This window comes from Tyto alba, unplaced genomic scaffold (genome assembly GCF_018691265.1).
Source record: "Tyto alba isolate M040663 unplaced genomic scaffold, T.alba_DEE_v4.0 Super-Scaffold_17, whole genome shotgun sequence".
Taxonomy (NCBI): Eukaryota; Metazoa; Chordata; class Aves; order Strigiformes; family Tytonidae; genus Tyto; species Tyto alba.
This window is the reverse complement of record NW_024881279.1, coordinates 10,363,977-10,389,621: the sequence shown is the minus strand read 5'-3', so window position 1 is coordinate 10,389,621 and position 25,645 is coordinate 10,363,977. Positions and strand designations below refer to the sequence as shown.

Genomic DNA, 25,645 nt, shown 5'->3' with positions numbered 1-25,645 from the left:
AAGGTTGGTTTTATGGTTTGTTTGTTTGTTTGTTTTTTCCCCTCCTTCCTCCATCCAAGGTCACTTCCAAAAATTTTTATGGTCAAAAATAGGAAGTCTGAGGTACACAAGTACATTCAAGCTACACAGCTTCAAAGCTTAATGTTGCCTCTTGTTGAGTGTAACTGTAACTTGCTTGTCCTCTGAGAATTTTTACCCCTTTTATTTCTTGTTTTGAAAGAAGGGCAAGACCTCATTCTTCTTGTAAATACTTCTCTAACATTAAAACATTGTGCCCCAATCCTGAAAGTTCATTGACTGGAAGTACTTGGGAGTCCTTTTACCTGTTGAAGGCTTCTGCAGACACTTAAAATACTTGAGCTATGGGCTTGAATATGGTATCTTAATACTTTGTGCATACAAAGAGGGAAGTATCATTAGATAACTTACTCTGAAGGCAACTTGTGCAACACATTACGAACACATGAAACCAGCTTTTTATTTTCAGGGAAGGTTACTCTTTAAGTTGTATGCATGCAACAAAGTACAAAGAAACACAGTTGATTAGAGTGTGTAAGCTATGGTGAAGAGTGTTTCAGTCTCTGTGACAAAATAATGTATTTAAATTTTAGTTTTATGTTATAATTGTCAATCACAACAATTACTGCTAGACATTTTTGTGCTGATATTTTATTAATATAAAAAGCACTCTACAGAAAGTGTGTTTTTAATTAGATTTCTCTTGCTCTTTGTCCTACTTGGTTAAAGATTTGTTTTCGGTATAAGTCATGTTACCTGATTGAATCACAAATATGGAAAAAGTTAAAGATGCAGCACTTGATGGAAAATACGTAGTGGCTCTTGCTGAGTCTTGAAGGAGGAAGTGCAATTTGACTGAATTCTGTAAAGAAATGTAGTTAACTCTAAAAATATTTTTTAAATTGTTGCAGCTTGTTTGTTACAGAAGAAAAAATCTGAAGTGTAAAGAGTAGAGTAGCAAAGTCTGAGGACTAAGCAAAAATAAATCTAGTCATATGACTATAGCATGCAGATAGAAATCTCTTTAGTTCTGCATTTACAAAAGGTTATCCAAGTTTTATAATTCCACTTTTTTTGACTATATGGCTGCTATTGTTTAAACATAGTGTATTGAACTTTGAAAGCAATTAAATCCACAGAAATAGGAGCTACAAAGCAGTGACTTCAATCTGATATGCCAGGTATGTGCTCACATGAGTGCAAGGAGACTGAAAACTTGCAAAGGGCAGGAACAGTGTCGCCTTTCTGTCTAAATCAAAAACAGAGTTGCTGTTTTAGCATGTAACTATCCCACCAAAGTGTCAAATGTTGCCTGAAAGGCATCTTTTCTCCACTTGTTTGTGAAATTGGTTTTCATGCTTAAGATTAATTGGATTTATCACAAGAATGGGTTTAGGGGTAATTGTACTCTGATTTCCACTGAAATTTGAACTAAAAAATGTGACCTAAAAAACTAAAACTGAAAACCAGTGGAAATACTATTGTGGTGTTCTTACAATGTAAGTTAAAAGGAAGTATTTTGATTCATTCTGCTTGCTGGAGTATAACATTTATTTTGGTAAGTCACCTTTTAAAAAAGGTTTTTTGAATAAAGTATAATAAGCAAAGTGACAACACTTAGTAAGCCTTCAAAAATGGAATTGTGGAAATGTGTATTTGAAGTGAAGATAGCCTAACTGTTGAAGATTAGAGGATGCTAACTGGAGAATGTTAGGGTGGGTGTTTGGAACCAAAACATCTCATAAAGAGTGGGGAAATAAAGAAATGAGCCTGGGCTTTAGATGAAGAAATACTTTATATACAGGTGATACAAACATACAATTGATAGTTATTACCATGGTAAAATTCTTAGTGAATTTGCGAAATGATTTACCACTACATATTGCCGCTCTATAATTGTTGACAAATTAAGATATTTAAAGCAGCTATGTATCTATTGGTGTAAACCACAAGGGATGATTTTTATATAGGAATATGAAAGTATGAACACTTACATATGGCAAGAAATCTGCAGAAGGAGAGATGAAATCAGTGTTAAATCAACTTGGGGTGGGGGGGAAGTGTTCATTCCTTACACAAACATGCTTTAAAACTACCATGCATGTAGTAGTCTCATGTTCCCAACATCTGTAAAAACTACTTCAGCTGTAACATAGTGATTACAAAACCAGTAAGAATATAGCGAGCTGCAATTGGGTAACTTTTGAGGATTGGGGGGAAACTTTGAAAGGGAAGATTTTGGCAATGTGCAGTGGTGGTTTCTGTAAGTGAGAGATCTTCCGAATTCTCTTAACAGGCTTCAATTTAGTTCTTAAAGTCACTGTTCTTTTTGAAAGTGTGTGTGTGTGGTGGATTTGGGGTTATCTTGTTTACTTGGTAGTCTTTTGTGATTAGAAGTTGTAAGGCACAGGAAATAGCTTTATAGTTCCTTCCTCCCACAAGTCGTAATTCATTTGTGTCCATCAGGATGTTTTTCTTGGCTTATCTCTTTCTGTGCAGTTTGCCTTGCACATCTGCCACATAAATTATGAAACTGTTAACTTGAAAAGCTGAAAATGTATTTCAGATCTTACTGTACCTTAGTAAAGTTGGTGTCATTGGTCAGAAAGGGCATAATTGCAACTTGCATAGGTCTGTAATAATACCCAGTATTCATGTACTAAATTGAGTGGTGTCATATTTGTAATGCTTCTGAGGAGTGGCTCAAAAATAAGTAACTTTAGAAATAGTCGAGTATCAGCTAATGTTGTGCCGTTACCTCTGTGTAACCGAAGGTATTTCACTAGGCATTTTGGCAGATGGGTACCCATCTGTTTCTTTGTTGAATGTACACTGCTGGCCTCATATTTGGTATCCATATGTTTCATCTGCAAGGCTCTAAATCTAAGTTGCATGTTTTATAACAAAAGTGACATTACTGACAGGAGCAAAATGAAAATGCATTAAGTTTGTTGCATGTTTTTTAGTTAGTTTGTCTTCAAGCAAGGAGAAGGATTCTGGCTGAGATTCAATACACAAGATCATTGAGGGGAAGAGCAGCACCATCTTTATTTTGAAGGCAATTAATATATTTTTTTTTTTCTGAATAATAGTAATATTGGCTACATCAATTCCTGAATGTCCATTATATTGTTTGAGAAAACGGGTGGATAAATGATGTCTTATCTTTCTGTTCTCTGTGAACCAGTCTGCATGTTGAGCTTTCTTAGTGACAGACTGTCACAGGGCAGTGAAATCTGGTGCTGAAATGCATCTTTTGGTTTGACTTTGTCTTAAATCATTTCAGTTTCTTGAAACATAAGTTGGGGCCAGTGATCAGCTTTAATCCCTCAGAGCCTGAAGGAAGTGATGCTAACAGAAATAAGTGGAGTTAATAAATGATGCCCCTTTTTAAGATGCGCTTCATGCATGGACTGTGGGCCCCTGGTGTGTTGGGCAGTGGTGCTGTGTGGGTCAGGAGTGTTTCTTTTTTAGCTCACCAGTTCAAATGCTCTGTTGAAAGTAGTTCATGCCCAGATGAATAAGTATTAAATGATTTTTTTAATTGGAAAAAATGTTTCTGCAAACTAATTAAGGATTTAATAGATGCCAAGATTCCCACACCTGGGAGCGGGGGAGATGTGTCCTGTACTCAGACAAGTTTGGCATTTTTATTTATGGTGTACTCTCAGTAGCTGAAACTGACTTCTGCGTGTAGTTTAAAGTGGATCATTTAGTATTAAAATAGCTTTTTAGCATTCTCAGAAGCCCTTCCATCTTTTTCCAGTCCTGCTTTACAGGAACCTTTTAATCTAGATACTAAAAATAGTTTAGATGTGTGACTCATAGAAAATGAATGGTGGGGGTAAGATGGTGTGCTCCCTCCCCTCCAAAGGTTTCGTCTTAAATACATGTGTGTCTGTAGGTGGGGGTCTTTTAGATAACTGTGTATTGTGAAAATGTTACTGGGGTCTGCCTTATCTCGTCTCCAGATATTAAATGTTTACTTTGCTTATATTATTTTATAGTGCATTAATTCTTTTTTTAAAAAAAAAAAACAACACACACACACACAAAAAACAAACCAAACAACAAAAAAACAACCAACCAAACAAAAAAAAAAAAAAAAAACAATTTAAATGCTGTCTCAAATGTCGAAAAGCAAAGCTACAGTAGACATATATTTTTGCCTTAAGTTGTCAGCCCCTGTGCTGATTTTTGGGTAATATGAAAATAAATTGCTGCTGTTGTGTTTGGATAGTATTCCTAGAACATGCACCATGGATCAGATGAATAATAGCTACTGGGTCCCTAACTTGTCTTATAGTGGAAAACTGCTAGCTGCTCAGCTGAAAGGGAGAAGACAACCCAACTGTTAGGAGAAAATAAGCCGCTGGAAGACAAAGCCAGCGCATTAACTGTAGGAGCAGAGCATTAGTTCAGCCTCCAGATGTAAGTTACTGCTGCCTTTGTTCAGAGGTTTACGTTGAAGCTACCACCATACTGGTAACAAGCCATCCGTATGAGAAAGCACTCCTGTTCTTATCTATGTGGCATTCCATAAAAATCGTAGCGATGTTTAGATGGAGATATGCAAGATGAATAAATGAACCAGCTGTGCATATTCTTCCTTACTCAGAGTTAAAGCAAACTTTTGTTGTGCTGTAATTTAATGGTTTCTTAACTATTTATTTTTCAGATGCATGTCCTTACTGGTTGGACAATGCAATCTATTCATTTTTAAATCCAAGAAGCACAGCATAGAGCTGTGCAAGTATATTCTTACTGGATTTTGTCCATGTGGACTTTAGAGACTGTTACTTTAATGATCTCCTTTGCTATGTCACCAAGTGAGGTGATGAGATTTTATTCTGAGTCAGTAACATCTGTTTCATCATGGACCAAATTTAAAATTTACTTTGCTTTTATACACTGTGAAAGTCCAGAACTGTGGAGAAGACTTTCTACAAATAAAGAAGCTGCTGAAAAAATTAAAGAAAGAATGAGATTGAAGTATTGGTATATGAGACTGCCTACTGAAAGGATAATGCTAAGCACATAGTTATTTGAAAGAAAATTATGTTGTGTCTGTTTTGGCACCTTAAATAACAAAAGGTTAAAATATTTGTTTCTTGCAAGACTTTGATACCACACTGCATAATGCTGTACAGTAACAGAGCTGTTGTCCTCTGTTCATCCAGACTTCTCCCTCTCTGAGACTAATTTTTTCCTTTAAAAAAATATAATTTATTTAGTGTTGATATTTGTTTGAGTAGCATTAATGTTCAAACTATATGTATGATAGACGTACATGTGTATAACGCTTGAATTTTTTTTTTCTTCAGCATTTAGTCTTTACAGATATTTACGGAATGGTGCCTCATTGGAAACTGTTAATGGTGGTAAAATGTAGAAAGTTTCTCATCTCAGCTTTAGTATTTTAGTGTTCCCAGTTGTAAAATTAAAAAAAAGGAAAACAGAAGGTGCATAATCCAGTGATGTCCTTGGAGTAATAGTTAAAGGCATAATATTATGCACATAGGAGTCCCATGTATACATGATATTGTAATTGGTTTGAAATATACATTGAGAAAAAAATTTTAACTGTGTAACCAGGTTTCTTGTTCCTGCTGCTCAGTCCCTCAGCACAGTGGGCAGCTTCCCAGAGGTTCGAGAAGTGTTTCTAATTAGGCTTACCCTGTCCAAACCAATACCTTTATCATCACTATAAAGAAACTGTTGTAATGTACCCTCTCTGTGACTTCTGTTTATTTTAGTTTTCACAAGATTAGACATGGCATTTCACAAATCTTCTGTGGATCTAATGTCCAGAATTGTACTTGTGTCCTCAGTGACACCACCCACATCAACAGCAACTCTAATCCTAATGGTGCTTTTAATGGAGTGGTCTGAGTTCTGCCCCAGGGCATATTCAAGGCTTTTAAGTTTGTGCAGACTAAGATCTGTTAGGTTTTCATATGCCTTTATGTTTTAAAGTAAGCTCCATTCTGGCTGGATGGATAGATATTTATTATTCTTTCATTACCTTTAATGTATAAATACCTTTTTTTCTCATGGCACTTATTTTTTTCTGTTTTACATTTCCTATGCACATGCTATTTTAGAGTTTCTGCATGCTTAAGACTCTGCTGCTATTTGAGCATTAATACCAAATGCTAAGTTCACAAGTTACTTGAAGATCTGAGACTTCATGAGAGTAAGCTCTTTACTACTTTCATGATGAACACTTATTTTAGGAATGCTTCCTTCAAATGAATGTTGTTCCCAAAATCTAGCAGTGAACTGTAAGCTTCCTTTATGAACTGTAATTTCCTGCACTTGAGTGTATTGTCAGGGTGATGAGGGAACAAAACACCACTGACCGTGGAAAAAGCCTGGAAGATAGGGGAGATGCCAGGGAGCTGGAAGCAGAAATATCCAAGTGGCATTCTTTTGGGAAGACTGTAGGCATTGAACTATTTGATTTACTCTTTCTAGTGCTATGTGCAGCCTCTAAGGTTCTAGCCAAAGTGTTGAATCAAGTGAACAAAGACAAAAATTGTACCTTTTTCTTCAGCAGGTTTGCTGATAGTGTATGTAAATCATTGTTATGAAAGGTTGCTTAAGGGTTAACTTTAGAGTTTGGTGGTTAATTTTAGAGTAGAAATTAGCTGAGAAAATAGACTTCTTCCATTTCTGTTGCTGACTGTGTTTAGAGCCCCATGTTTTCACATGTGATATAGAGAGATTTAGCGGCTGGGTTTGGTTTATTTTTTCCAGTGTGGAACCAGCAGTGATTGATGTGGGATAATCAGTTCAGGCATAACAAAGCTGGTTGTAGTGTTACCAATTGGAAGCTATTACTAGAAGCAGTATAGTTATAGTTGTGTAATATTTTATAATCTCCTAACAGATAATTGAGCTGACTTCAGTTATAGCATATGAATTTGTAGAGAACACCTTGTGGTCCTGAACAATGAAAAATCTTCCCTCTGAAACAAGTTTCTATTCACGATGATGTGATTATTTAAAAATTCTAATAGAATGTTGGGTGGAAATACAGTGATTTTACTTTTCAGCCATAAAAGTGATTAAAAAAATTTTTTTTTTCTTAGTCTGGAAGAAGAAATATTTATTTTTCAGTATTTTGTGGCTATTTTATGGAAAAAACACTTGAAGTGCTGATATGTTACTGAAAGCAGAGTACACCTCATCCTCACTAATACTGTCCTTCTGAGGATTAGTAGCTTGATTCATGTTTTACTGTGTAAGGTCAGAAGACTGAGCAGAGCAGCCAAAATACATCTATTAGAAGCCTTATGCTGGAATATGTTGAAATCAAGCACAAATAAAAGTTTCTACAGATATATTTATCACTTGTGTGTATTTATGTCCACATTGTGGGTTACATTTCATATCTGCTAATAAGGAAGGGGGAAGACAGGATCCCTCTTAAAATATGTCTTTTTTGTATGTTATCCTGTGAAGTGTTCCTTCAGTCTGTAAGGCTCTATTTTCAAGCAGGCCATCCACAAGCTACCTTTCATTTCTATGTGTTTCAAAGAATAGTGTTCAGAGGACAGTCTCAGACCTGTAGGATTTTTGTCCTCTTGCGCCTGAAAGCTCAAGTGATTTTTGGACAGTTGCAACTGTAAAGGTTAAAGTGGCAGATACTTGGTAAATGCTTTGGCTGGACCTTGGCAGCTTCTCCGATCCCCTTAGTTTTATATGGGTAGGTACAGAACTTCATGTCCCCTCTTGCTTGTCTGCTTGCTCTAAACATTATTTTTACCTCAAATATACACTTGAGGTATGTGCAGTACTCCCTCTCACCCCTCACATCCCTCTCCTCTCCCCTTCTTGCTTATTTTTTTGGTATTTTTAGCACACTATAGCATATAGCACCTGGATCCAGCTGAGAGCTTTATCTCAAATTTACAAATCTCAAAATGTAGCTTAGAATAAAATTTAAAGCTATTTACAATTGATTGAATTATTTGCAAGATTTTTTCTTTGAAAAATGCAGACAAAATTGTGAACAAAGTGGTATTTCGGGGGTATTTCATCTATGGCACATCTATTCAGTTTTAAAATAAGTTAAAATATAGTTTATAAAATGCATGTAAAAACTTTTTTTAAGAGGAAGTGTGTCTTGTCTGATGCAGTTGGAGGTTCACTGGCTTTTCACTAGCCATGTCCATTCATATGGAGGAATTTAGTCTCAGACTTGAGCTGTCTATTCAGTGTTTTTATAAATTGTAGATAGAAACATTTAAAGTTGAGCGTTCTCTTGCAAGAAATTAAAAGCTAACATTTTGCTCACTGTCACTGTGCTTGCTGTTTCATAGAGATGTGACAGTGCCCTCTCTTGGCTTTTCTGAACAGTTTTGCATTTTTAAACAGAAACAATACTGAAATATTTTTTAAGGGGTACAATAAAAACTAAAAATAATCTGTTGACACTAGTCTGATTTAGTAGACTTAAAAGAAGTGTAAGACTCAAACAGAAAAGAATGCAATGGTTTGTAATGTTAATGTCAACCCATTTATTTGCTGTGCCTTTACTTTGGATGTAACTTTCAAAATTCAGTTGTGTTTAATGACTTTGTCCCTGTCAAAGTTTCTGTAAGTGTGCTTGTCACAAGACTCCAGTTGTGCAGGGTTTCAGTTAATGATTTGGGGTAATCCAAATGTAGTCTTGCAGATAACAGGGTGTTTTAAACACTGGCTGAAGATACTGACTGTCGTCAGTCTTGACTGTTGTGTGTCCGTTTGTTTGCAAAGCAGACTGTGTCCATGCAATCCAGCACGATTCCCTGGAAGCTGCCCAGTATAAACTAATCAGAGAGCCCCCTCTGGTGTCTGAAAGTGTCCTCGGATATTAAATTTATATCAATCACAGGAAGTCTTGGCAATCAAGCTAGTCACTTTTTCCCTTCACATCTGGACGTAAATTATTTTTTTGTTGCAAAGGTCACAGGAATCATGGGTAGGGCATGGAATGAGGGCCATAGAAAACATGGGAAAGGAAGAATAAAACTGTATTTCCACCTTTTTAGAAATGGTTATTTTTAAGTGACCTGGAATGATGCCAAACTATACAACAGCTTTTTTTTCATTAAAGTTTACATTTGTTGCTGAATTAAATGCGGCTTAAAGATACTTTGTTTTGGAACGCTTTGTACCGTTAGATCTCATCTTGGCATTTATGAAAGAGTGTTCTCCTAGCTGCTGAGAACAATAACTTTACTGCATGAAGGTTTTAGAAATAGAGCAAGTTTCTGTACTTAGAGGGGTTTAACTGCACCTTCTTTCTTATGACATTATTTAATTTCCCTTGTTTTTCTTCTGTTTCCCTCTTTCAACCCCAGTGCTGCTTTAGCCATAAACTTTGAGCTCTTCCACAGCTAATGCTGACATTTATTTTTTTCACCCTAAATTTGCATCTTTTCATGCGTTTTGCATTCTTAGGTTCTTTGCTCTAAGAAATGAAGGAAATGCTTCATTTTATGCTTCCCCCCAACTCTCCATCAAGTCTCTTAAACAAGCGCTTAAGGAGGGGTTATAAAAACAAACAGAACCTTTCCATTCAACTCCCTGCCTTTCCTTGCTTCGGACAAGGGAACTAGTGTGCTGAAAGCTGCAAAGAGCTGAAGCCTGTAGCTTTGGGGTTGTGGTTTTTGTTGTTTTTGTTGTTTTTTTTTTTTTTTTTTTCCTAAACATTCCATGCATCTGGGAAATAAAGATGGTGTTAGTTTACGTTTGTATGTATGGTAAAGAAAATGTCAGGAACAGAAGCTTGAGGTGCATTTAGCATAAATGAATTTGTAAAACCTTAATTGCTGTTGTTCATAACTAGTGCTGTGCTCCTACATGCTTTTTTCTATAGATAGGTTCTGTTAGCTTGCTGATTATTTATTCAGTCATGTGGCTTACGCTCTCTTTAGACACAAAGTTGAATAAAATCATACATCAGAATCTGACAGCAGGAATTCTCATGCTGAGAATCCAAGATTAAGTCCAGGAATTTTATTCTGTTTTAACAGTTACCTTCTGTGTCCCCTTTCAGACTTAAGGGGATCTCATCCTTGTTTCTGCTGTTTATAACTCCTGGTTCCAAGATCTTTGCTATCCTTATGCCAAATAAAATTGAATGGGTATTGCTTGAATGCTGCTTTGTGCCAACTCCTACATGGACAGAGGGGTGACTATTAAGCTTCTTGATTTTTTTTTTTTTTTAATTTTATTTTTTTTTACTTTTTTTCTCCCTAGTCTTTTCAGGTTCAAAGGGGGTTTTTAAGCAGCAAATTGCCTTCTCCACATTTTATTATAAGATCATTAGATCTTTCCTATAGTTTAATCAGTTTGACTTTATGGGATGAATGGTGTTCAATGCAGTCATCTTACAGGGGTTTCTTAGCTTCTGAAGCCAGTTGCATCATGTACTTTTAACAGTTAAGGATAATTTCAAACTTTTGCTACAATAAGTATAAACATTTAACTTCTAAGTTATTTCAAATACACTGCAAAGTATGTAGGGAAAGCTGAAGACAGTAGGTTTCCTATTACTGATGTTTTCATTACTACTGTATGCTATATTGCTCCCTAACTAGAGAGTTGTTTTTCAAATATTCTCAGTATGAATGATACTTTGGGCCAGCTTGCTTGCCTTAAAATATATGGAAAATCATTGTATTATCAAATGTATCTGGATGCTTTTAGGGGCACGAAGGAGGTTGCTGGTCTTAAAGTTCACCAGTTTGAGAGATTAATTAAAAAAAAAATCATATATTGACTACTTTTATATAATTGATATGGAAAAATTGCTTCCTTTTTCCAAGTTATATTTCTCTGAAGTCTTGTAGAGACAGCCTGAGCTCCTTACAGTATTTGCATTGCTTTAATCGTAATACAGAGTGCTAATCGTAATACAGAGTTCTCTGCAGCTTTTCTTCTTTTGCTATTTTCCCTTAATTAAATAAATTCAAGCTAGGAAACAGACTTTCTAGTGAATCTCATCTCCCTCACTTTAGTCTTCTGTGTGATTTTTTTTTTTTTTTTTTAATGTTTTATTTTCTTACTAACACCTGTTTGATAATGACATTCTTGAGTTTTTCTTGTAGCGCTCATTTAAAAAAAAAAAAAGTCTGCTTTTGACTGATTTATGAAGCCTCTTGCAAATAACTACTGTGCACCGTACAAACCTGTAAGCAAATCGCATCTAGATGGGGAAGCTATCAGCTTTGACTCTAGTGGTTCAGTTTGGATTTTAATTTGACCAAAAGACATTTTTACTGGACTGAATCCAGCTGTAATGTAATCCCTAGTTTCTCATCTGTATTCTTAAAGACTAATAGAATAGTAAAACCTTCTTAAAGATAACTTAAATGTGTTGCATAGTGTCCTCAGGGTAACTTCTGCACTAAAGATGTTTTTTTTTTTTTCTTCCCACCCTGTAGAGGTAACTCATTAAGTGAGATATGCACTAGTGTCATTATTAAGTTTTCATGTGTTTCTCAGTTTTGATGCTAATCTTCATGTGTGTTAATTTTTTTCCTTTGCAGCACCAATGTGGTTATGAATTATTCAGAAATAGAGTCTAAGGTTCGAGAAGCAACCAATGATGATCCATGGGGACCTTCAGGGCAACTCATGGGAGAGATTGCCAAGTAAGTGATAATTTGGCTCAGTGATGAAGAAAGGTGCATTTTATACAGCAGTATGAAATTTGCTGCTAAATCAACCCTGCAATATGCTGACTGATAATGCTGAGAAGTTGCTGTAAATCAAGTCTTATTTTTTTAATGCATAATCTTATAATGTATTGAAAGCTGTCAGACAAAAAATAAAGTCAAAGTATTTTTTAAATTCTTGATTTTTATCTATGTAGCCTCATCAGTCTTATAATGTATCTGACTTTGAAGTGTTTATTTTCAACCTGCTTTCTTGTGACTTTTCCAAATAGAACAAAACGTATCAAATTCTTGAACTTTTTTCTGTTAAGATGAGTTTGGAAGTTGCAAGTTTGACTAGTTGCAGTGATTTTTAGGGTATTCACATTAAACATTATCATCATTACAAATCAGTGAATGTTCTCTTTCTGCCTCAGATTTTTAGGATTACTTTTTTCTTGTGTAGTACTGGTATGTAAATTGTTTTTAGATGAGTAAGAAATAGGGATAGCTTTTTCCCTTATAATGTCATCAAATTTGAATGGGTTTAGATCAAGCCTGCCATCTACTGTCAGCCCTGAGTCGTAAGCTATGGTGGCAAACCACAGAGAATAAAAATTCTTTACTCCTTTTGTTTAATTGTTTAGGGCTACGTTTATGTATGAACAATTTCCAGAACTTATGAACATGCTTTGGACTCGAATGCTGAAAGACAATAAAAAGAACTGGAGGAGAGTTTATAAGGTGTGTATGTTTATGAGCTGGAAGTATTCAAGACTTTGTAGTGTTCTATGAAGGACATAATGCTTGTTGCTGGTATAGTGTTCTGATGTAGTGTCTTGTTTAGATGCTGCTATATCACTTACTCCACTGGCAACCTATGATTTTTTTCATAAATAAATGCTTTATAATTCTGTTACTGAATTAAAAAATGGTGTATTAAAAAAAAACAAACCAAACCAAAAAAAAAAAAAAAAACCAACACAAAAAAACTCCCACAAAATTTCTGGTTTTAGAAGTGTTTAGATGCTACTTAGCAAACATAATAGAGCAATTACATTTTGCTGATATTCAAGTATTGGAGTAGCGTTCACATTTTGAATCTACCCAGAGGAGTTCTTACAGTGCTCCATCATGAAAAGTAGATGACAAATTATTGTGTTATCAGAAAAATGTTTTTGAAGAAATTCAAGAATACCTGAAATAAAATGGAAACTAATCTTAATTTTCTGCCAATTTATAATTCTCTAAAAATTGTAGTTTAGTTTTGAGTGGACCAAATTTTCTTGCAGATCTTATCATATGGGACTTGGGTCCTACTTGCATTTTGGAAAAAGAACTGAATCATTTGCATCTTTTCTTGTCTTTGGTTAAATAGCATGGTACAGAAACTTTTTGCTTAAGATTATATCATGCTGCACTTAAAGTGGTGTTCAGTGTTCACTGAATTATGCAAATATAACCTAATTTTTTAGAATTGATGTATTAGACTAGCTTATATTTTGTTTCTCTTGATGCCAGGATTGTAACAAGACAGAATAAATTCTAAGTCATGGTTTGTGCTTTTCACAGGTGCTTGATGTTTTGTATTCATAGTAATTGTTTTCCCTGAAGTACAATATAAATTAATATTTAATGGTATCACGCATAGCTACTTAATGTTATAAAGACTGCTTGGAATTTCTTACCAAGTTTGGATAGGTTGAAATACAATGATAGTTTTAGCTTTGGATAAAGTGCATTAATTTTTCTAGATAGAAATCCTCAACATAAAAAATTGCAATTAAAATATTATTTAAGCTTCATTTGTTTTGTTGCTTGCTTAGAATTGTCTTCAAATGCAGTTTTGTATAACCATTGCATCCTGCAGAAGGCTTCTTAAATTTCTGCAGGAGTTACTTTTCAGTGAAAACATTGGAAAATTGTGAACAAGAGACAAAATAAAATGCTTCATTTAGCAGGGGTAACTTTTGCTCTTAAATTGCTACTGCTATCTTTTAAAATAAGCAGTAGCTGATGAAGGTAACTACTTATGATTTAGTAATAACAAATTTGTTTGACAAATACAGTTTTGATATTCTCAAGAGCAAAAGGTGCATGTGGGGAAAATGTTATGTTTTTTCTGTGTGAATCCATATAATAAGCATTTATTTAAAAGGGGAAAGTCTTATTACTTACTAATTTGGGAAGGGGGGTAGGTTTGATTTTCTATTGCCTTTTTTTAAAAAAAAAAAAAGATAGAGCTTTTGTTCATGCAATCATAAGGTGCTTTGTATTTTTATAGTCTTTGCTGCTCCTAGCTTACCTCATAAGGAATGGATCAGAGCGTGTTGTTACAAGTGCCAGAGAACACATTTATGATTTGCGATCCCTGGAAAATTACCACTTTGTAGGTGAGCAATAGAAAAATCTTATAAGCAAATTAAAACAGTAGTTGGAGTTGTCAGTCACCTGAACCAGCTTAGAAGCTTCCCCGGTCTAATTAGAATGTGACTGTTGCCAGTTGTGTGAAGAGTGCAGAATCCAAGACGTGGGACCCTAGAGTATTAATTAGTGAAGACAAGAACTTGCAGAAAAGACTGGCTAATAACAACAGAACCAACACAACATGAGTGTTCGGGTTTATATTAAAATATGCACTAGAGACTGGTCCCCTGTGGTGTCCATAAAGGAATAGCTTTAATCATATGGGAAGAAAAGGTTAGAGCTCCAAAACACACACATCTGTTTGAAGCTGGGGTTTTTTACTCCCACCAAATAATATTTACAGTGCAAAGGCAGCAAAGCCAGTGTGTGTTTTGAATGTGAAAAAGGCTGGGAAAGGAGCACATTTAGATTGTAATACATCCCAACTGAAAGCAATTTTTTCAAAAATTTTGTTTTGCAATAAAACTGAATTCTTACAATTAAACTTGCAAAAACTGTACTAAAAAGACTGAGGAAAAGGGGTTATATTTTGAAGGGTTAAAATTGCTCAAGTGGAGAATATAATTTCTGTCTCAGTCTTTGTTGATCTTCTCGATGTTTCAGCAACAGTAAGATGTTCCTAAATACACCATCCAATGAAAACTGTCATTTAACTAAGGATGAGAACTTGTGTTGAAAAAAGATTTGGTCCCTTTTAAACAAGCACAGTGGACCTTAGCAGCCGTAAGATCTTTCCCTCACTGCTGTGTTTATAATTGAAATGTTTGTATCAGTTTGATGTTCAGTATTGCTGCCTCTGATTTATTTTTTCCTTTCCCCCCCCCTTCCATCCATCATCTCTATCCCGCATTGCCTATTAAGATGAAAATGGCAAAGACCAGGGTATAAACATACGCCAGAAGGTAAAAGAAATGGTTGAATTTGCTCAAGATGATGATCGACTTCGGGAAGAGAGGAAGAAAGCAAAGAAGAACAAAGACAAATACATTGGGGTTTCTTCAGACAGTGTTGGAGGGTTCAGATACAGTGAGTACTAGGCTTTCTTGGTCAAGGATTGACAATCTCAACTTTTAACTTTTCTTGGATAACACAGATAACATAAGGAATTAAAGATGCACCATTATATGCTTTTTCTTTATATTTCTTTAACTGTCAGTGTTACTATTATAAAATAAATCTTGCACGTTTTCCCCCACATAAATTTAAATTCCTTTAAAAATGCTTGTTAGTTGTTTTTAGGTAATAACTGACCAGGAACTTGTACAAATGACCTTAATGTATTGGCTTAACCAAAACTTGTCTGTCTTGTTTTTATTCATAGGCAGAGTCTCACTGTGAAATGAATGCTGCTGTAGCAGAAGTAGATAAATAAATGCCTTTGTAAGTCAGGGTTACTTAGTCATTAATTAAAAAAAAAAAAAAAAAAAAAGTGGTAGGACTTTCCACCCACCACAGCACAAGAATTGCTTCACCTATTCCTGCCAACCTCCTTTAGAACCATCGGTTAATTTGGGTTAGGGGTTTTAGGGTAGTAATACTGTTTGGATGAAACACGTAGTTATTATATGCCATTAGACTTTTTGGTTTCCCAAGTAATACTGTTTGGACGCTTGAAAGATATCTGTGGATTAGCTGTATGGATTCTGATGTCTGTCAGATCTAACTTTAAATATCTGCATTAAGTACCTTGTAAGTGATAAATTCTATTTCAGGAGTTTATCAATACAGTTATTACTGTCTTAGTTTGTGTGTTTTTAAAATCTTTTTTGACTAATACTATAGGTCCCATGCTCCCAGAAGCACTACCAGATTTACTTTATGTAGACATACAGAGCATGCAGCTGGATATTGGTTGCACAGCACACCCATATGCAGGCTGGGAATTCAGTGCACCAGTGCTCATCCCTAAATCCTAGGGAATTGCAGCTGCCAGTGAAGAGGTCACAACACCAGAAAGCTTGTTCTAAACTTTTTGTTAAGAACAAATTATTTTTATATATGTATATTGTATATTTTTAAAAGATACGTGTGAAGGGTCACTTGGTCATCTGCTCCCTCATTAAAAATAAAAAAATAAGAAAACATGCCATCAGATTTTCAAAACCCAAAATTTAAAGAATCCAGCCATCACTAGTCTCAGCCATCATTACACAAGGTGCCAGTTCTTTATCTAGCTTGGGTCTGGTACTTGCAATAGGACTTTTGTTACTAAGGTCCTTTATTTAAAAACATACACACACAAAACAAAGAACAAAAGAAAAAACCCCCAAAATCTGAATTATGTTGACAGGTAGTCTGTACCCTTGCTTCTAGAATTAAATTCACCAGTTTTGCTGAGGTGACCAATGTTCTTCATGTGAACAGTGAGTTCTGCCAGACTATTTGCATCTACAGCATAGTGTGTTTGTAAGATCTTGGCCTTAGAGGATGTAATGCCATCAGCTTGTCTTTTAGAGAAGACGCGGTTTTCTCTGGCAGCCTTGGTTAGATAAAGGCACACAACCAGTTCTACGTTTTCCTTATCAAGTCCACGTGTGCAGCTTCCTTCTTACTCCCTGGTCCCTGCCATAATGTGTAGCAGGGATCTGAGCTTGAACTGACTTTGTCTGATGCATGTTGACTGTGATCCAGCTGTTAGCCTTGAGATGTTTATCCATGTTTTTTTTCTTTGGCCTGAGTAAATCCTTGGCTGCTTTTATTAAAGGATGAGTCTCAGAGTCACAATGGCGCAAGGCTCTGGTTTGCTGGAATCAGTGACTTCTTTGAGAAAAGACTTGGTGTAAGATCTGAGTAGTAACTGTGCAGGACTTAAACTTCACCTGTCCCTCTCTGGTGCTATGTATGTTTTTTACTCTTCTTCACTGTGAGCCTTATTAGATGTGCTCTCTTCTGGTTTTGACAGGTTACTTCTCCATGTTCCTCTCTTCTCCCTTTTCCTCATATGTAGAGTAGTTGAAAGTATCTCCATGGCAGGATATGTCATGTTCATTATATTCTTTCAGGCATTTGCTACCTGCTTGGAATGCTGGTGATTCTCTTTTTAGGAAATATCTATGAGTCACTAGATTTGTACTTTAAGTACATGTCCCTCTGTTCTTCCTCTGAGCTTATCTTTTGACTTGCTCTGTACAGTCGTGATCTATCCCTGTATGCTGGGTAGAACTCTTTTTCCATATGCTCTTTAGTTCAAGTTTTCTAATTTAAAGGACTATCTCCTTTGTATTTCATTTTTATGGTGAAGGATTATTAATTATTTGTTGACTAAAAAAAAAATAATCCTTCTAGCAGCACAAAACAAACTTTTTCTCAGGTCAGACTTCTAATCTAAAAGATTTTAGTTATTTAAATATAAAATGCTTGTATTGTCAGGGTTTTCCTTAATTCTTTTTGTCCTGAAAATACAGAGCATTTGCTGCTTTTCAGTTTATTTTAAAATTCCTATTGCACAAAGAAACATTCTAATGGTATTAAAATGTTTGAGAGCCTGACATAAACTGAAACAAGGCCATTTTATTCCCCTGCAAAATTTAACACTAGTACATTTCTTAGCAATTTCTCCTTTCTCAGTGATAAAGATCTCACTGAGTATCTTGCTGATTTGTAACAGGTTCTCTACTGTGACAAAGTTGTCTGTCCTTTATGGATCTAAACAAATATCATTGGAGACTTGCACTTATCTCTGAATTAAGAAAATACATCCTCTGGTATACGATATTATTGGACAGATATAATTAAAAGTTTACACCTTGTAGTACTGGAATCTGTAGGTTTCTTCTTATTAAAAAAGGCTTAATTAAGTACATCTTGAACATTACCTGAACTACAATATAAATTGTATGCAACTTGAAGTAATGAATTTTTCACCATTCTTCCTTTCTGCAACTCAGTTTTACTCAGCTTAAGTAAAAAAATTTAACTAGTGTTTCACATTATTCAGTAGTACAAAAAAAAAAAAGCCTCGATTCATGTGTGTGATGGCCCAAAATATAAAATGCTTGTCTATAAAGTATTGTCTAGAAACTGACTTTTATTGGGTGGTTTTGTATACTTATATTTTCAGCAGAAAGTCAGATCTAAGATCACAATACAAGTTAGTAAAGTGGGCTGTGCTTCTGGTAGTTAAGTCTTTGTTAAAATGCAAGTGTTGTTTTTTCTTTTAAAATAAACACTAAACTTAGGTTGGCTGGGTGCGTATAAATAAACCCATATGTAAGTTCTTTAAACTTTCTTAATGAGATTGTACAGCAAATGTATTTATTTCAAGTAAAACTGTCAGCTGTTTGCAAGCTAAGATACCAGTATGGAGATCTCAAATACTTGATTAGAAAAAGAATGGTTTTGAATTCTTGATAATAGTGTTTAGTAAAGATGTTCAGGGTACTCAGTGGCTGCTGATGAGTTGCTTTACTGGCCTCTTCTTTTTTTCATCTCTTTAAAAGGTTTTTTTAATCAGAGTGTGGAAAAGAACAGAAAGTTACGTGTTGTACACATAGGGCTTTCAATATTTTGGTACTACACTTTTGCGTATTAATGAATGTCAGTGTATAAAAAAAAACACCAACTTGAGTTACCTCTGAGCCCACAGCTTGGCTAAGAATGGAATATCGTGTATTAAGTGACTGTTACAAAACTGGCACATCCCATTTCTGGTAAGATGCTTATGCAGCCAGGGTTGATTGTGCCTCTGCTTCTCCAGCAGAGTCCAACAGTATCCTGATGTGCTGTGCTGTGCAATGCATTAAGATTGTGTCGTTGTCATAAACAAAAATCTTTGAATCTGCATTCCTGCCACTTAATGATTGGCATTACATGCTGTGCCTTGCTGTAATAGTGTTGATTCAGCACTGTGGGAGCTTTCAGTTTGCTTTGAAAACTTGTAAGGTTTATGTATGTAGGGCAGGGAGGCTTGAGAGTGGTTCCAGAAAGACCACAGGCATTTTTTTTTTTCCTGTTACCTTTAGTTTTTCTTATCTTAATGTCTTACACAGGTGAAAGATATGATCCTGAGCCCAAGTCAAAATGGGATGAAGAATGGGATAAAAAAACAGCTTTTCCATTCAGTGATAAGTTAGGTGAGCTGAGCGACAAAATTGGAAGCACGATCGATGATACCATCAGCAAGTTCCGAAGGAAAGATAGAGAAGACTCTCCGGAAAGGTGCAGGTACTGGAGTTATTTTAACATAATTTATTCTGTGAAATTGCTATTATAAAGCTCTCTGACATTTGCTGATTATTAGTTACAATACTCTACCACTCTTTTTGTCTGTATGGAATCATGTTTGGGTTCGATACCTAATTCCTGGACTACTTATGCAGCTTTTACTGGCCTTGGGGAATAATGTAGCTCTGTCAACAGTTAACTGCTCTTGGCTGCCTTCCATTACTGCCCCTAGCTTAGCTGCTGGCAAAGCAGGGAATTTGGCTGAAACTTCCTAAGCTTTTCCTTGTCTCAGCAATTCAGTGATCTTCCTTGCACCAGTATACTGGAGGCTGCCGTTTAATGCTACAGTTACTCCGAATGCTGAAGTGCCAAACAGGGAGATGTAAAATTGCTTAGACCTACCTTGACACAGTGCTCCTTCCCTGAGCTGATCTCAGGAAGAACAGACTGCAAGTGACTTAAGAAAGAAAGAAAAAAAAAAAAAAATCAGTTGAACCTTCTCAAGAAACTTGTATTTTACATCTGGCCATTAAATTTGTTCAGTAAGAAAGAAAACCTACCCTGCTTTGCCTGCAGAAGGAACTTTACATACATCACACTTCAACAGGTGCATTGAATGTTATTATCCTGGAGATCAAATTTGTACTTAACAGAATCTGAAATTGCTGTAGAGGAAGTACTCAAGTATATTGAAATAATTCCCTTTTGGGAAACAACCTAAAATTTAAATTTGCGTTGAGATTTGAATAATATTTTTTACAAGAATATCTTCAGATAGTCACACACACATTTTTATATATGTGTGTGTAAAAATACACAAGCACACACACACGTATAGATTACAAAAGTCAAGCAATTATGCATGGAAGCAAAAAATAATTATAATGGTAGCATTTCTGAGAAAAAAGTCAGTATGGTTGTCTTGCTAGGGCATTAATAAATCATAAAACTGATATTTTTTTGCACACATCAGGGTTCCCTCTTAGAACTTACTATCAATAGACTACAAAGAGAAGGGATCAGAAGAAAAGTAAACAATTTCACATTTAACAATGGTATATTGCTGTGTGCTTTTCTGTACTTACCTTTCAAAAGCAACATGTCACAACTTCTGTAAAGCTCACCATGCACACTGCATGTAGAGGATGTACAGTGAACATTTTTTTACCTTATTTCCTTTGCTTTATTTCTGAATAGCTCCTTGCCTCTTACTTGTGCTGGTATAAAGTCTTGCACCTTCCAGTGGTTTAGACAGTCCTTTCTGTAGTCTAATCTTCATAAAAAGCAGCTTATTTTGAGGACTCCTCCACTGTACATCTCTCCCAATTTACCCTGAGGTTTTTCTCTGGCTAATATTACATTTTTCATGTTTGTTTTTCTCATGTAACCTTTGTCCCTTTTTTTATATTTTTTTCTTCCTTTTTTTGGTAAATATCAGGTGCGGTATTTGTCTCAAAATTTATGAAAGCAATAAACTCAGGACTTGAAATAAAATGAGGATTTTATGGGACATATGTGAGCAAAACCAGTTTGGTAGTTGCAGGTTATCCCGCCATAAGAAGGAGTCCGGGTTGCAGCAGTATGGCTTCTCTAACATTGCTTCAGCTCCTAGCTGAAATTTCCTTTTGGCTTCTCTTGGCATGGTGATTAGACAACATGAAAGGTATTTTATCAGTGTTGAAATGAAGGGCCTTCTTTCTACAGAAGGCATCAAAGAATCCAAGAAGATTAAACTCAAGGTTATAGAATGTATGTCTATACTTGAACATACGGTAAATAAAAAACTTATAATTCATGTTGTATTAAAAGAATACTATATTTTGTACAAAGTTAAGTATTGAAACGGAAAGAAACATGAAATTTTATCATGTGACTTAAGCTCACAACATAACATTCTCTTGAAAATGCTTCATGAAATACATGCATTTCTGTGTTTTCACACTTCAGCAATTTTTCTTCTAAAAACACAAAAGAATCCTCCAAAAATTTACTAGTTTTTGTAGCCTGCTGCTATATAATAACATTGAATTAAGTTGCCTTTTCCCTTGGAAAAGTGACTAAATGGTGATATTAGCTCAGCTGGCAAATCTGTTGTTGTATGCTCTATTGTTTCTATCTTAATAGCTTTATAAATCATTATTACTTTAGTACTGTAAACCTAATAAAGATCTTGAAGCATAAAGAATAAATGCGATTTACACATCATCTCAGCTGTAAATGGCATTTGGATGACACAGTCTTTACCTCCAGTATACACACCAGAAGAACTTGGCCAAACTTCTGGATTTCTGACTCTACTTGCAAAGCTAGTAGTTTGCATAGAAGAAAAAAAATTATGCTTGAAGTAACTAAGAACTTTACCTGTGACACAGCTGGTTTGAGTGTACAGTGAATTTCAGTGACACTATAGTTCACACAGCTAACTGGAGAAGCCTAGTCTGCCTTTTTTTCTTTAGAAGAAAAATGTTAGTATTGCTGTGGGGGCATTGGATTATCCCCTTGGAAGTAGAGAAGTCTAGAAACAATACCCCGTGGGATGGGAAAACTTCTGGTTTTCTTCCATAGTGCTTTGTTAGTTCTTAGATCTCGGACGAATAAACCAATTGCCCTGAATCTAGGATTGTATGCTGAAGTTCTGTTTTCTAAATTACCTGCAGATATAGAGAGATTCTTCTGAAATATTACAATTTTTTTTATAAGACCTTTAAAACTCTGTCAATCCCTGTTTTTCCCGTAGTCAGAAGAGAAAGGAAGCAAAACTTTTAGTATACGCACAGAAGGATGCAACAGCAATGTTTAAAGGCAACTTCCATGTAAAGGTTTACATTTTTAGTAGGGTATAATTCAGATAGTCTTAAAGTATCAGTAAACTATTTTTATTGCCTTGAAGAACGTTAAAAAAAAACCCTCACAGCACAAAAACCTTAAGGCAAAGAAAAAGAGCATGTATCCATACTTTGATTTCTGGAAGTTGTAACCATGTACTTCCTTTGCAGAAGTTTTTTTTTTTTAATTATTTGGTACAACATTAGCTATAACTTTTATTTTTAAGTTCATTCTGCAATCCTCAGATGAAGCACTGCAATTTTACTATTCTGAGCACAGTAAACACACTTAAAGGGAACATTAATCTGTAAATTTTTTTTTAATGTGACCATTAAAGAAAAATAAAAAACAGAGCTCCTGAGACAGTTTGGAAGCAGTACTGGTTGTCATAGAAAATTGAGTATTGTAATATTTGTCCTGCTTTCTGGCACATATGTTTAATTTATTTTCTCAAAAGCTTTTAGACATTAATTTTGCTGTAGATCATCAAAGACTCACTTTTTTTCATTCTTTCATTAGTGAGATTGATCTCTAACAGTTCTGTAACAATAGCTCCATTGATCAGACTTTGATGGTTGTCAATCACTTCCTCGACCCACAGAGTGTGTATATGGACTAAGCAGGCTCTGTAGTGATGAGCAGAAATACATTGCAGCAGGTTTTAAGAGACTGAGCCTTAGTTGTGATTGTCCTGGTCTCAGATACTTTCAACACACATCTAAAAGGCAACATCATCCATGTTCCTTTGAAGCTCTTAGGATGGATGTACCATGTATAACGTGCTAATGTGCAGATCAGTCTGCTCCTGGGGGCTTGTGTTAAAATCCTGATGTCACAAATGAAAATGTGGTTACTGGTCCTCTCTGATATATTTGTGTACGTAGGTAGGCTGTCTGCAGAAATCCAGAACGGGAACAGTGGGCCTGTTGTTGTACGTTGGGGTTGAAGTGCCATGGAAGGATAAGGTTAGGTGATGCCATTTGAGCTCACTTGTCTGTGTAGGGCTGGTTGCCAGGTTGGCCAGCAGCTATGATATTTTACTGTTAAAAATAAAAGATTAAAAAAGGGGAGTGAGCATTTCTATTCACTGATGTTAATGAATTGAGCCATCCCTAGTGGTGAGTAGGTACTATGCATAGAGGAAATGACACATGCAGTGTATTCCAAAAAGCACACTATTGTTAACAGAGAACAAAGGCTACCCTCCGGAGTATATTGCAGTTACTGTCATATTCCCACAGACAAAGGGACAGCCTTTCTTAAATTTTGCAGTTTTAGTATTCTAGTGCATTATTAAAATATAAAAACCTTCTCCTTGCAACCATGTTGCTAAGGGAATTACTATTTCAAAATACCTTTCAATGTATTTAAGCTTTCTCTACAGCAGTTTTCACTGTTATATACAAAACTTACTTTGATAACAGGCAACATGACTGTTGGTGGGGGGCAACTGATCTGTTTGTGGAAGGCTTAAAATATAAAAGTAGAAAATGTAACGGATTAAATATTATGCAGTGACATCTAACAGGTTTTTGCCTAAAATGGTGACACTTTTGTTCTTTTACATCTTAAGAATAAATATGTGTTCTCTGATAGAAAAAGAATTATATCATTGCATTGCATAATTCTGTAAACATTAATTTTCCACAAACATTTTAAAGAATATAAATGCCTATTTCTCTGGAAATGGAAATGAGCTGAAACGGGAATGGAATTCTCAAAATCTGAAAGATAGTACCTGTATCTGGTTCACTGCTTTCTGTCTCTTGGTGTAAGTACTGAGCAGACCTGCCAACTTAACTTTTTGTTGCTGAAGTGTTATATAATGTGTGGGGGAGTTCTTGTCAGAAGGTAATTAAATGTACTGGATTTAAACACTGATTTCCTATTATCCTCTGCCATGGACTTGCAGTTAAAGTTTAAGAAAATAACTTGCTTTTCTTCATCACTTTTCTACAATAGGTGCTATCCTGTGTTATGTAGATGCCTTATGTAAGGGTATTTTCTTTCTCAAATGTAGGAAGAAGCAGTATTTTTACAAAGAGCTACAGTAACCAAAACTCTTGTGGCTTAAGCCACGTGTCCACTGAAGTCCATCATGAATGGTATTCTATCACTTTTGTTTTTCTAGTGACAGTGATGAGGAAAAATCAAGAAGAGGTAAATCTCCCAAAGCTGAATTTAAAGATGAGGAAGAGACTGTGACGACAAAACACATTCATATTACACAAGCTACAGAAACTACCACCACCAGACACAAACGCACAGCAAATCCTTCAAAAACCATTGACTTGGGAGCAGCAGCACATTATACAGGGGATAAAGCAAGTCCAGAACAGAATGTTGCTGCCCATACTGCACAGCCAACAGCAAAGGTGAGACAGCAAAACAGAACAAAACATGACTTTGGAAACAGTTTTCTTCTAACCTCTGAGACAATTTCTAGTTTAGGGTAGAATTTTTGTTATGCAACTTTCAAGGGAACTATTTTATCAAAAATGTTTAATTGGGGTTTTCAGAGGCAATGGAACAGTTTATTTACAGAACGCCTTTTTGTGCAATTTCTTTAAGATGCATAATCTTTTTTAATGTAGTCATTACCATGTTTTATTATCTTTAAGAAAGAAAAGATAAAATCTCGGCCTGAAGTGTGAGGGATTGTCTGAACCTGCACACAGCTATTGACAAGTTATCAAATTCTTCAGCTATCAGGAAAAAAACTAGAGCCATTAGCTGCTTACTGTTTGATTTGAAGTTTAGCCAGGTTCCAGTGATTGTTGGCTTCAGAAATAAATCTGCCATCTCTCCAAAACAAAACAAAGCACCCAGAAAACTACTCAATGTCATTTAAGATGAGTGATAACAACATGAGATGTGATCTATTGTGTGATTTCTTCTTCAGGCTTCTGTACCCTCTGGCAGCAAGTCATCTAATGACCTGGTTGATCTGTTGTTTGACAGAGCTAGCCAGCCAGTTTCAACAGGTAAGCACATTTTGTTTTTACTTTCTTAATGCATATTTTGAACCATTTCTGAGGATAAGCTTGTTTGTTATATAGGTAGAGTAGTAGATAAATTGACAAATGAATGCTCAAAAAATTTAGAGCTGCCTGGAACCTTTTGTTGCAAGGTACTGTATGTGCTGTGCATGGGGCTAATAAATTTTAGCAGCATAAACATTAACTGCAAGATCAATCTGTCAGAAACTGTGTTTGTAATGCAGTTATTTATAATTAACTCTAAAAGCAAGTGCAATCCATTCACATTCAGGCATTTCTCATAGTTCAATTCGAAGGCTAGGCAGCTGGAGATGGATGATCTTCATATAAGCTTTCATCTAAAGTATGTGGCAAACTTGTTTCTTATCTCATTTTGTCTTGGCATTTGGTTGATCCCAACCCTCATACCAAAAATATATTGCTACCTAAAAATAGAATTATTCATTGTAAAACATGTCCCTTCACTTTCTAAATGTGCAGTTGAATTTTAAGTCCATTAACCTCCATATGGACTTACCCTTACACTCTCAAAATGCAGTTTCTTTTCAGGTGTGTGTTTAA

The 25,645-nt window shown here is 35.4% G+C and overlaps 1 protein-coding gene across 1 annotated transcript in view; it reads left to right on the top strand.

Annotated features, from left to right (window-relative positions):
• Positions 1-25,645, top strand: part of CLINT1 (clathrin interactor 1) — a 54,527-nt gene that overhangs the window by 17,574 nt on the left and 11,308 nt on the right. The window contains exons 2-8 of the mRNA XM_033006221.2: positions 11,562-11,666; positions 12,317-12,413; positions 13,954-14,062; positions 14,958-15,122; positions 19,085-19,259; positions 24,217-24,460; positions 24,988-25,069. Coding sequence (XP_032862112.2) covers positions 11,562-11,666; positions 12,317-12,413; positions 13,954-14,062; positions 14,958-15,122; positions 19,085-19,259; positions 24,217-24,460; positions 24,988-25,069 — 977 coding nt within the window. The remainder of the gene's footprint in view (positions 1-11,561; positions 11,667-12,316; positions 12,414-13,953; positions 14,063-14,957; positions 15,123-19,084; positions 19,260-24,216; positions 24,461-24,987; positions 25,070-25,645) is intronic.